The 12976-nt window shown below is 36.1% G+C and overlaps 1 protein-coding gene across 1 annotated transcript in view; it reads left to right on the plus strand.

Annotated features, from left to right (window-relative positions):
- LOC107556197 (receptor tyrosine-protein kinase erbB-4-like) overlaps nt 1-12976 on the plus strand; it is a 103344-nt gene that overhangs the window by 42388 nt on the left and 47980 nt on the right. The window contains exons 12-16 of the mRNA XM_016239253.1: nt 707-800; nt 6485-6639; nt 7828-7872; nt 9405-9537; nt 12412-12534. Of these exons, the coding sequence (XP_016094739.1) occupies nt 707-800; nt 6485-6639; nt 7828-7872; nt 9405-9537; nt 12412-12534 (550 nt within the window). The remainder of the gene's footprint in view (nt 1-706; nt 801-6484; nt 6640-7827; nt 7873-9404; nt 9538-12411; nt 12535-12976) is intronic.

Below are 12976 nucleotides of genomic sequence, written 5' to 3' on the forward strand. Positions count from 1 at the left end.
CAAAGACATGTTAAAGGCAAGTTGCATTGGTTAAGCTTATGGGACTGTCACGTGATGAACGAACGACTCGGAAAAACCCGAAGACTCGAAACAGGTGAACTACTTGACTAATTCCAGTACAGAACATATAGGATGTTGCGCATGCGCGACTGAACGAATCACTCCCCGAGATGACTCGTTCTTCCTGAGTCACATTAAAGATTCGTTCAAAATGAACGAATCGTTCAAGAACGACCCATCGTTACAGGACAGTCTCTCTGTTAATGCAACTAAACAAAACTGTTGAGCCTGTAATATTGTGTTCCTTAAATTTTTTTTTTTACATTATATTGTGATGGATTAATTAAAAAATATCTGTTGTAGCAGGAAAAGAAAATAGCTGTTTTTTGGATAGACCATTTGAATCTTTTTGATTTGATTCTTTCATTTCAGTAAGAGTTGTTATTATACTGGGATTTTGCAAGTTCACTCCATTTTTTTTTTTACATTATATTGTGATGGATTAATTAAAAAATATCTGTTGTAGCAGAAAAGAAAATAGCTGTTTTTTGGATAGACCATTTGAATCTTTTTGATTTGATTCTTTCATTTCAGTAAGAGTCCCCATCTGAACCTTGAGTGTTCTGAAGTGGTCATTATATGTCATTGTAGTGTGTTATATGTTTTCCTCATGTTTGTCTTTTTTCCCTTTCTTTCTGTTTTATAGGGATGTACGTGAGTTTGCAAACGGTTCAGTGTGCCTGGAGTGCGATGCGCAGTGTGAGGTGGTGGATGATGACGGTCTTACCTGCACTGGGCCTGTGAGTTCAGTCTCATTTCTACCATGCTACTACACTTATAAAACAATAAGCCTATATTATCAGTCTTTCAGAACAACCAAACTAACAAAACTGTACCATGGTGTTTTGGACATATGAATGTGGTATCATTCAGTACGGTGGGACTATAATAGAGTGCCATGATATTTATACTGTTCAAAAGCTTGGGGTCAGTACATTTTTTTTTAAATACTTTTATTCAGCAAAGACACATTAAATTGATCATAAGTGACAGTAAAGAGGTTCATTGTTACAAAAGAATACAAATCAGTGCTGTCTATATGAATCTAATTCTATTGATTTAATTCTATATAATTCTAATTCTAATTATGCTATTAATCAAATAATCCTGAAAAAATGTATCACAGTTTCCACAAAAATATAAAGTTTTCAAGATTTATGGTAATAAGAAATGTTTCTTAAAAATATATGTTAAAAAAAACCTTACCAACCTAAAACTTTTGAATGGTAGTGTAGACTTCTGAATTATAAGAATAATCTGATCAATTTGATAAAAAATATATTTTTTATATTTTTTCATATTTTTATTTTCAAATTTCTGTCATATTTAACAGTGTCCTTTTCACAAGACTTAGTCACAGACAAAGACATGTTAAAGGCAAGTTGCATTGGTTAAGCTTATGGGACTGTCACGTGATGAACGAACGACTCGGAAAAACCCGAAGACTCGAAACAGGTGAACTACTTGACTAATTCCTGTACAGAACATATAGGATGTTGCGCATGCGCGACTGAACGAATCACTCCCCGAGATGACTCGTTCTTCCTGAGTCACATTAAAGATTCGTTCAAAATGAACGAATCGTTCAAGAACGACCCATCGTTACAGGACAGTCTCTCTGTTAATGCAACTAAACAAAACTGTTGAGCCTGTAATATTGTGTTCCTTAAATTTTTTTTTTTACATTATATTGTGATGGATTAATTAAAAAATATCTGTTGTAGCAGAAAAGAAAATAGCTGTTTTTTGGATAGACCATTTGAATCTTTTTGATTTGATTCTTTCATTTCAGTAAGAGTTGTTATTATACTGGGATTTTGCAAGTTCACTCACCAAAGCTGATTTTTCTTGCATTTTGAGCTTGGTAATTGTTCATTTTTGATTCTGTGAGTATGTTTATTTCATTTCAGTGCAATCTCTTTCAATATCTATTAGCTTAAAGCACAAACAGAGCTGAACGGCAGACACTTCCTTCGATTGTCTTGGTCCAATGATTAATTGAATCCCTTGTTGAAGTGTACTTTTGCTGCTGTGGGATTGATTTTGCTTCTTGTTAATTTAGTGAGAAAGTAGATTAAGTTGCCTAATCTTGGGAAGTGTTTACAGAGAGTTCTGCCCCATAGGAGACACCTGAGAGTGGGATGAATAAGCTGTTTGGATGTCCATGAATCTGATTAGGTTAGAGAGACATTACTACAGATGGGATGTGTGCTCAGCACTGCCCCTTTTTCAAAACAGCCTCAAGCACTTTGGTTGAAATTGATGACTACATGACAAGGTGCGTACGGCTGTGTGCTTATGTGTGTTGCCGAAAGAGGATTTAGGCGATCCGTCTCTAATGCTCTGAGGCCTCGGGCTGTTGTCTGCTTGAGTCAAACAGAAAGGTCTCGCAAATGACACGATTATGAGCCCTCCGAGACCCATATAAGCACAAGCATAGACAGAAACAAACTCTATAAAACTGTGTGCGTGTTCAGAATTGTTTTTGTTTTTTTGTTTTTTTTTGCCTGTGCCTGTGCCTCGAAATTTAGATAACAAATATACTCTTCTTCATGCAGATTTAGCTTGATTAGAGCCTGTTATCTGTTCATTCATTTCATCTGTTCAAGTGGTTCAGTCAATGTGCCACCATTTTGTTGTCAAATATATAATATATATAAATATATAATTATTATTGTTGTTATTTTTTGATAAATAAAATAATTAAGCAATTTATTAAATAATAAAAATAATTCCACATTGTGAAATATTTCAGATTATTATATTACTAAATACATTATTTTATGACAATTAAGCAAATGTCTCTGCAAGTCTCATTACAGTTATATAAAAATGTGGGGTCACGGTTCGATTCACATTTAGTACAACAGGAAATGTACTTTTTCATTCATTTTAAACAGACAGTAGTGCTACATACATGCAGCATGAGCAGTTGTTTTTGAATTAGATAGTATAATTTCAAGATTTAAAGCAAAAACAGAATTGCCTGACTTTAGATTTGTGAAATTATGCTACATAAGACACCTGCACAAAACAAAAACAGCAGATGGACTGAATGAAAAAGCAGATTTATTCTCTGACATCAGGTGGTGCTTATGGAACAGCAGTGATATAGAGCTTCCTTGGTTACCGCTGTAAACAAAGCAGCTGCGCTTACAAACACTACTTTAATATGCATTATATGGAGGTAAGAGGAAAAGAAAATGCCATCGAAACATTTCTGAAGACGGTCAGTTTCCCTCAGAAATACATTCATAAACCCCCACATATTTGTCTTCCTATTTCAAGCAACAAGAACAGTGAGCTTGATCTGCCTGGTACAGTATGTTCTTCTCTTTACAGATCATCTCTTCTTCTGCTCTTTCCTGTTGTGACGGTTAGTGTTGTATTACCGCGCACAGCCCCTTCTGGATTGATTGCTTATAACTGACTGTATTCGTCGTCTGACTGCATGAAGCGTGACGCCCATGCCATGACGGTTCGGGACAAATACATGTACCGTTACACCCCTAGTGTCTTATGTAATCTAACTGCTTTACAGCAATGAGAATATTGAGAATTTAGAATTATGATAATTGCAAAAAATGTACATTAACATCCAGACAAGTTACTGTAATTAAAATTTGAGGGAGAATTATGCTTACCTGCCATAAAAAGTTGTAAAAAAAATAAAAAATAAAATAAAATATACAGTGGGTACGGAAAGTATTCAGACCCCCTTAAATTTTTCACTCTTTGTTATATTGCAGCCATTTTCTAAAATCATTTAAGTAAATTTTTTTTTCCTCATTAATGTACACACAGCACCCCATATTGACAGAAAAACACAGAATTGTTGACATTTTTGCAGATTTATTAAAAAAAGAAAAACTGAAATATCACATGGTCCTAAGTATTCAGACCCTTTGCTGTGACACTCATATATTGAACTCAGGTGCTGTCCATTTCTTCTGATCATCCTTGAGATGGTTCCACACCTTCATTTGAGTCCAGCTGTGTTTGATTATACTGATTGGACTTGATTAGGAAAGCCACAAACCTGTCTATATATTTATATATATATATACAGTATATATGTGTGGTCCTAAAATAGACCACGAGAGAATATACAAGGAAAAGAGATCACCAAATGAACTGCCTTTTTCCAATAAGGACTTTTAACACACATACACACACCCATAAGCCTCTTTGGTGTAGGCCAGACTTAGCTAAGCTGTTAAAATGTTTGTTGTTATTAGCACAGAATAACTGCTGAGCATTCTAACCTACCTGTGAAACAATCAGCAACATCTGTTTCACAAAGGCATAATTAAGCAACCCTAACAAACAGTGTTTTGTGCATGGAGAGGAAAAGGAGATTTGTGTGCAGCAGGTGTCTGGAGAAGCAGCACAATTAACAGAGAAAGTGATTATGCTTTCTAGCTAACCTAATCTTGGAGGAATTTTACGTCCACCTTTATCTATGTGCCACACTACTCCTGATTTCAGCACTCTCAATGTTGGAATAAAATGAGCTGGGCTGAGCCATTGTATTTCTTTCCTCATTTTTACTTATCAAGAAGGACAGTGAGCGTTTTCAGAGCTAATATAACAAAATGATGCACATTAGGTGTCTGATTAATGCGTTATGTATTTTTTCTTCTTGTGCTCCCAAAGAGAATGATGGGAAATGCAGTTCTGTTGACAAGCCTGTCATCTCATAAACCAGCTAAATGAGTAGTATATTCTGGCTAACTTTATAGTAAAGCACAGTGCATGCAAACCAAATTGTGCAGTCAACTTTTGCAATTAAAACTTAATTACGACCACTACTATTTTGCTTCCACCAGGATTATTTTATTAACATGCCCCCAAACTCAGTGACTATCCAGAGTTTCCCCACTGGTAATTATGACATTCTGGTGACGTTCATGCATGCTATTCTCATAAGTACAATCATTTTGAAAAGACTTGAAGGTAGAATAAATGCAATAGATTTATTAATATCTAAAATGAATAATGCAATGCTGAACAGAGCAGCATGCTAGTCTTCAGAGATTTGCCCTAGTTGTGTTTGAATGTTTATTCATTTATTTTGTTTTTAGCCACTTAATAGCAATAGTAGATGGGGTGGATGAGAAAGGATGAGGATAGTTCACCCAAAAACAACATTTCTGACTTCATTCTCATGTTGTTCTAAACATGTATGAGTTTTCTTTTCAAAAGAAGATGATTATAAAATGTCTTTTTATTGTCAGTTCAGTGAAAATGTTGTTCAGGATCAGTATTATTTAGTATCATTTTTACAATATTATAGTTGTTTTATTTTTTTATTCTTGTAGCTAAAGTTAGTAATTTTGTTGTGTTTTATGTGTCTTTATATGTCTATATAGTTTATTTATATATACATTTTAATTTATCAATTTCATTTGATTTACCTTTAGTTATTTTAGTAAGGTAAACTAAATCAAAATGGGAAATGATGCCTTGGCAACCAGCTGAAATAAAATGTTTACTTTTTTATATTTTAAAAAGTATAATAGGTTGTATTATATTATTTATTATAAATCTTTTTTATTTTTTATTTTTTTCAGTTAAAGTGTTTATTTGATAAAACAATAATAATATTATTACAATTTAAAACTGTTTTCTGTTTTAATATATTCTAAAATGTCATTTATTCCTGGCAAAGCTGTCAAAACGACCATAACACATTAAGGAATCTTTGAATAAAAAGGTCAAAAGAGTAGCATTTATTTATTTTAAATAGAAATCTTTTGTAACATTATATATGTCTTCACTGTCACTTTAACGCATTTTTACAGAATGTAACTATTAATTTCTTTAAAAAAGAAAAATCTAATCTATAATCTAATATTGTATCCCTTTTAATTCTGATGGGAAACTGTAGGTTGGTAGACCTGAAGCGGCATCTGTTGCATGCTGCCTGGCTCCCACGTCCATGTCTGGGTGCCATCTGCGCCTTTATTGCATCAGAGGCGGTTTACAGCATGAAATGAAGAGCAGCTGTAATTGCTGCAAGGCATTTATTCATCTCTCACAAGAGATTCACTCATAAAGAAATACATCTCGGTCTCAATGAGCACAGACAGATACACTCACATACAGATGTTCCTCAAGGTTACGTGGGCGCCAATTGCATTTTCCACCCTGAATAGAACAGTACAGAGTATCTCTTCCTATTGTCCGGGAAGCGTTATTTGTCTTTCTGTTTGATGAGGTGCTTGGATGACTCTAAGGGTGCTCATATTGATATCCAAGCTAACAATTCCCCCTCTTCGGCCTCCTCTCTCCATGTTACCACTATAAATCCTGCGCCGGCTGATTGTTATCGTCATTGCGTGTGTGGTGAGGGATGGTTATTATCCATAGTTGCTGGTATTTTATGTGTCTATTTTCTCCTCTTTCTCTCTCTCTCTTGCAGGGTCCTGATCACTGTGTTAAATGTCTTCACTTTAAAGACGGACCCAACTGTGTGGAGAAATGCCCTGATGGCCTACAGGGAGCAAACAGCTTCATCTTCAAATATGCTGAGGCCAACAATGAGTGTCACCCCTGCCATGTCAACTGTACCCAGGGGTATGAACGTATTTGTTAAATGTTTGCAATTTGTGTGTGTGGGGGGAGGGAAAATATATCTGTAGAGGTCCAACTACTTCCTGTGCTTGTTTGCAACGTCAGTTCTACCCTCAGGAAGTTCGGATAGCCTATTTGTCAGCGCACTGACCCTTTTTAGAGCCCTTGTGTCCTCGGAGCTGGCTGTGCATAAAGCATCATTAATTTACAGGAAGGAGTTTGCCCTTGCTGCGTCTCTGCCATCTAACTTTAGTCTAAATGATAACCATCAAGCTCTCCGAATTTATCCGGCTGGGCACCTGCAACTTAACCTCAGCCCCATGGGGTTACATGAGAGATGGCTCAGATTTCCTGCAGAAAAAAAACATTATCTGCTCAAGGAGTCTTCACACTGAGTCATGGATTCACTTTTCTTCCTCCTGTGTCACATGAAAGCCCTCAACTGCTGACTGTCGTATCTGAGATCTCTGTCAGCCAGGAACGATTAGTGATGTTGAGCTTTGAAACGTTAGCAGCGAGCTGACAAACCGACAAAGCTGTGAGCATCAGGTTGGACGGGCAGGAACTCAGACGTCAAGGAAAAGACAGAAGAGACAGTGTTATTAAAATAGGTCTAGCACTGATAGATTTGTGATGAATTGTGGCTATATAAAATTAAGCAGCATTGAGAGGATTTTAATGTGTTTTTTATTTGATCATTAAGTTGCCTAAAGATAGTCATTAGATTAGATTGACAATATGTACTCATCTTGTGAGTAAGAGCGTTTAGATGGAGCACTTTGATGTAAACAGCATCTCTAATTTAAACTTAAATAGCAAGAATGTTTCTGTTAGATGCTGTATGATTTGTTTCTAAGAATATTTTCAAATTTCAATGAATTGATTCTTAGGTTAAGACCTTGATACAGTGATTCATGGCTGAACATCAGAAAAGTGATGATACTTTATACATATACAGTATATTTACATCTATCTATAGATGTACTGAACCGTATGTTCGGGACAAATTTGTACCTAGAAGTCAGCTAAATCTGACAAGACCTTTTTTTCGGGACATCGTCATTTGTACAAATGGTATAAAAAGTAAATTTTTTGAAAAGTTAAAAAAAAATCACCAATTGGGGGTTGGGGCTGTATTTTAATATTTACTTATTTTCTGTTTATGTTCATTCGTATTCTTTATTGTTTCAGATGCACAGGACCTCGTCTGCAAGACTGCATTGGCATGATGGACAGGTACACACATTTTTATATATATTTGGGTGTCTTTCACCTTTAGTGGACAGGACAATAAGAGAACAGACAGAAAAAAATAGGAGCGTAGAGAAGGGTCAGGACCGAGAAAGGACCTTGAGTTGGGACTCAAACTAGGGTCACCTGCGGCTCCAACACCATATATAAATAATATAAAATAATTTTTATTTTACTTAAGTCTAAACTAGACCAGAAACAATGTCTTGTGGCAGCACTACTTTCACATACACACACACACACACACACACACACACACACACACACACTGTTACACATCACCCTGGACTGCATTTCCCATCAACCATTGCACTGATTACACGCACACAGCTGAATGCACTGATCTCACACACACACACAGCTGAATCCAATCAGACATGCTACATAAGCCATGGACTTCCTCTCTCTCACTGCTGAGTATTGTCTAGCGTTTTTCACTCTCCAAGTGTTAGCGGCTTTACCAAGCCATTCCATGTTTATGTCCTGTTTGGTCTCTAGTATTGTTCTGCGTTTTCCACTCTCCTAGTGTTAGCTGCTATACGGAGCCTGTTTATTGTCTTAGTTTTGTCTTTTCTAAACTAGTTCCTAGTTTAGTTTAGTCTAGTCTTGCCTTGCCTGTTTTCCCATGTACATATCGCTGCCTTTGTTTTTGGATTGCCCTGTCATCTTGCCGTTTGGACTCTGTTTGCCCCTGCCTGGACCTTTGCCTTCTACCTGGATTTATCTCTTGTCATGCCCGTACTATACCCGTTTGCCATTGTTTGACCCTGCCTGTGTTCTGACCATGTTTATAAATAAAAGTTTGCACATGGATCCTCACGCCTCACGTCTCGTCGGCTCCGTTACAGTATGTGTCAGTGGCTCTCTATACTCTTATCTCTATCCAACTATAAAGATAAGTCTGTTGAGTTTTTATGAAAGTGTTCAATTTAGTAAATTAATAAATAAATATACCACAGGTCAAAAAGTTTGGATTTTTTTTGTAATAAATCACTTATGCTCACCAAGACTGCATTTATTTGATCAAAAATACTGTAAATGGTAATATTGTGAAATATCATTAAAATTTAAAATAACTTTTTTTCTGTTTGAATATATTTATTAGAATGATTTCTGAAGGATCATGTGACACTGAAGACTGGAGTAATGGCTGCTGAAAATTCTTTGCCATCACACAAATAAATTACATTTTAGAATATATTAAAATAGAAACCGTTCTTTTAAATTGCAATAATATTTCACTATATTGCTGTTTTTACTGGATATTATGCCTTGGTGAGCATAAGAGACAATATTATGTATTCCATACTTTTGACCGATAGTGTAAATAATTAAATAAATAAATTGTTTTTATTTATGCGTTTAATTTTAAGGAAGTCTGATATTAACATGTCTTGGTCATGAAGCAGAACCAGTTGAGAAGCACTAGTTTGTGTGATATGGGACCAATTACCTAGTAGTTTATTGTTATTGCTTATTATGGCTAATGTTTGTTTTCTCCCATGTGTTTCCCTCAGGACTCCTCTCATTGCGGCTGGGGTTATTGGGGGATTGTTTGTGGTGATCATTGTGGGTCTGAGTGTTGCCATATCACTGAGGAGGAAGAGCATCAAGAAGAAGAGAGCCTTGAGACGCTTCTTGGAGACTGAGGTTAGACACAGTCCATCTTCTTTTTTTTTCTTAAGCTTGGATTCAGAAAACAGACAGAAAACACTCTAAAGACTGTTCTCTCAGCCAGTTCCATGGGGCCTGAAACCCCAAAGGAACTTGAGAGCAAGTCAGAGACAGAACAAGAAACCAGAGAAGCGATTATGGCCCATGGCACTCTGTATGTCTCCTGAGATGGTTCTTTGAGAGGAAGTACCCACCAGCAAGAGATGAGTCAGGTCATCTCCTGTTTTAATTTATTGTTTCATAAGTGGAAAAAGGAACCTATGCTGGTTTAGTCATTATATTTTGCTTGTTTTACTCAAGGCAGTTTATAACGGGGGGAAAAAATATATACAGTGTATATATATATACATAAAAACATATTACATAAAAACACAGTACCTGTCATCATGAAGTTAACTGTGTCCAGATGTTATTTTATTTTATTTTTTTACAAAACATCCTCAACCAAAGCCCCCACCCAACCCGCTGTGGGAATTAAACTCAAAAGTTGGCAGCCCTGGCCTAACATACACTTCTGTGCTAGTAATACATGCAGTGCAGTCACAGTACCATGAGTAAAATTGGACCACATTTGCCCCATTAAACTCATGGTTACATGAATTATCACTTCTACCTCTAATCATCACGGGAACGGTTTCGGAATCAAATCACTAAGGGTGCTTCTGAAATTAGTGAGGGTGCTCTAGCTTTAATAATCTATTTTGACAGTTTATATTTTTGTCCCATCTATTGCTATGGTTATCACTACGTCATTGCAATTTTGAAAGTGAATCCCCCATTTATATGCAGATGAATCTGCAGCATGTGGATGCTGGCCCTCTTAGCAGAAAACTATTTTAATTTATTTAAATTCTGAATGGAAAATATAGCAAAGAAAGCGCACAAAGAGCACTCCCTTTATAACCACTGAAATCTCTCATCTTAGTTCATAGCGTTCTCACAGTTTCCTTATAATCAACAAAGCTCTCTACACTTTGTTTTAAAGCTTTAGAGGCACCCCATGTTTTTTTGTTCAAAGACCTATTATACATGTTTAATAAACGTTTTACATAATCTGTTGATTGATATTCAGTTATTTGTGTTTAACAGTCAAAAGCTTAATATTTATTGTAAAATATTTTTATATTATTTAAAATGACAAAATAGCAAAATTCACAAATCAAGGTATTAAACTGTATTTCAATATCCCAAATTTTGGCAAGAGTTGCAAAAATAGCAAACCTCATTATAAAATGAATAGAAAATAAAATAGAAAACAGCTCATATAATATTTAGTTGGACCTCCTGAGGTTGTTTATCATCATTTTATGAAAGTTAACTACTTCCTTTCACCGACCATTTGTTGAAAAAAAAATTATCTTTCAGGCCCTCTTTTGTAATCTATTCATGGAAAAATGGCAATTAATTAAGATTTCAATAAATGAACAACAGCTTTGTAAAAGTTCTATGGACAGTTAAAACAAGCTCACTCAATCTGCTTTTGATTACTACGTACATGAACCTCATGTATTTTCGAACTGAATTTATTCCAGTGCTGAGGATAATACCCTCTATTTGGACCTTTTAAAAAATGATTGTATGTGTTAATAAAATAAACGTTAATGAAAAATCTTGTCCTAGCTAGTGTGCTGATGGCCTCACTTATGGCTTTTTTCCTCTTAATGCTTGCTGTCTTTCCTTTTCATTTACTCTTTCTTTTTCTATCTATCATCCTAAAATCATAGTTTACTTTTCATATCAGGATAATAGCATCACTTTGGACCTTTTTTAAAGTGATTGTATATGTTAATTAAATAAACATTAATGAAAAACCGTGTCCTTGCTAGTGTGATGGCGGCCTCCCTTAATGCTTACTGTTTTCCCTTTTCTTTCACTCCTTCTCTTTCTATCCATCCTCCTAATATCATAGTTTATTTTTCATATCACAGTGTGGGTGGCAGGTTCATAAGAGTGCAAGTTGCACAAGGATCCCGCGTTCCTGTGCCCAAAGGTTCTGACCCCTCCTCTTCATGCATGCATATATCCATATGGCCTCAGGCTTTAAATGGAGAGTATAACGATCTCCTCAGACACTCCACAAAGTGATCTGGAGCAGGCCCACGCATGCCACATAAGAAAGTGCATGTGTGTGAAAATGGGCATCATTTATGCCAATAACGCATATGGTCTTGAACGTTCCCATATCTCTGTTTTCACCAGAATAGAGTGTTCCCAGAACTATAAATTCATATTATGTTGGAGAACTACAATGTCCCCAAGGTTTCAGCACCATGGACAGCTCCTGATCTGTGTTTCAGCACCGCCTGCAGCGGACAGCTCCCTGGATCACAGCTCGTCCCTCCCCTGGCTCTCCTCTGCCTTCTGTGTCCGGGCTCCTGATTTACAATTCCATTTAAATGAAGAAGTGCTATTGTTTTTTAATCAGGCGGCTGTGATGATCCGGGGGACGCTGCAAAGGGTCGATAGAATGGCTGATTTACGCTTTCTCTCTCTCTCATTCTCTCTTACGCTTCACAATCTCTCTCCTACACACTCTCTTCATTCATATTTTTATCAGGTTAACCTTCTCTCTTTCTGTCTTTCTTTCCTGTATCTTCTCTAGTTGCTTTTCCCTCTTATCTCTGTCCCTCTCTCTTGCATTTCAGTAGTTTTTTTATGCATTGATTGAACTCCCAAACTCTGATATTCAGCACATAATGGCACAGAGAGACTAAATAAATTACAGGGAATTCATACACTATGGTCTGTGTTCTTCCGTTTGTTTGAGTTAGGGCCGAACGTTCATTGATTGTCCAGATTGATTGTAGCATCTCTGATGGCGTCTCCCTTCCTTTTCTTTGTGTGTCTCAGTTGGTGGAGCCTCTGACGCCCAGCGGTGCAGCCCCAAACCAAGCACAGCTGCGCATTCTGAAAGAAACTGAGCTGAAACGGGTGAAGATCCTAGGAGCCGGGGCCTTTGGCACTGTTTACAAGGTAATGACATCAAAGCAGAGACAGAGGGAATTTAAGATAGATCTGTGCAGCCCATATATTTTGCTAAGGAGAGCATCATTGTTAATGTTGCTAATTCATTTCGGGGGTGGGGGGGGGTTTCAAATATCTTAACTAGCTATAGAATTGTTGCACATCGCTTCTCCCATACTATGTGAAACAAACATTATCATTCAAAAGTTTGTTGTTTGAAAGATTTACCGGTATTTATTTATTGCTTGGTTGGTTGGAGAAAATGAATTCTTCTGTTTAGCAAGTATGCATTAAAGTATGCATTAAATTAATCAAAAGTGACACTAACTTTTTTTTTTACAGTAATATAAAAAAATATATATTTTGCCATCAAAAGAATAAAATTACATTTTCAAACATATTTAAAAAGTAGTATTTTTAATTGTAATAATATTTGATAATATTGCTGTAT

Source organism: Sinocyclocheilus grahami, unplaced genomic scaffold (assembly GCF_001515645.1).
Source record: "Sinocyclocheilus grahami isolate Dianchi unplaced genomic scaffold, SAMN03320097.WGS_v1.1 scaffold558.1, whole genome shotgun sequence".
Taxonomy (NCBI): Eukaryota; Metazoa; Chordata; class Actinopteri; order Cypriniformes; family Cyprinidae; genus Sinocyclocheilus; species Sinocyclocheilus grahami.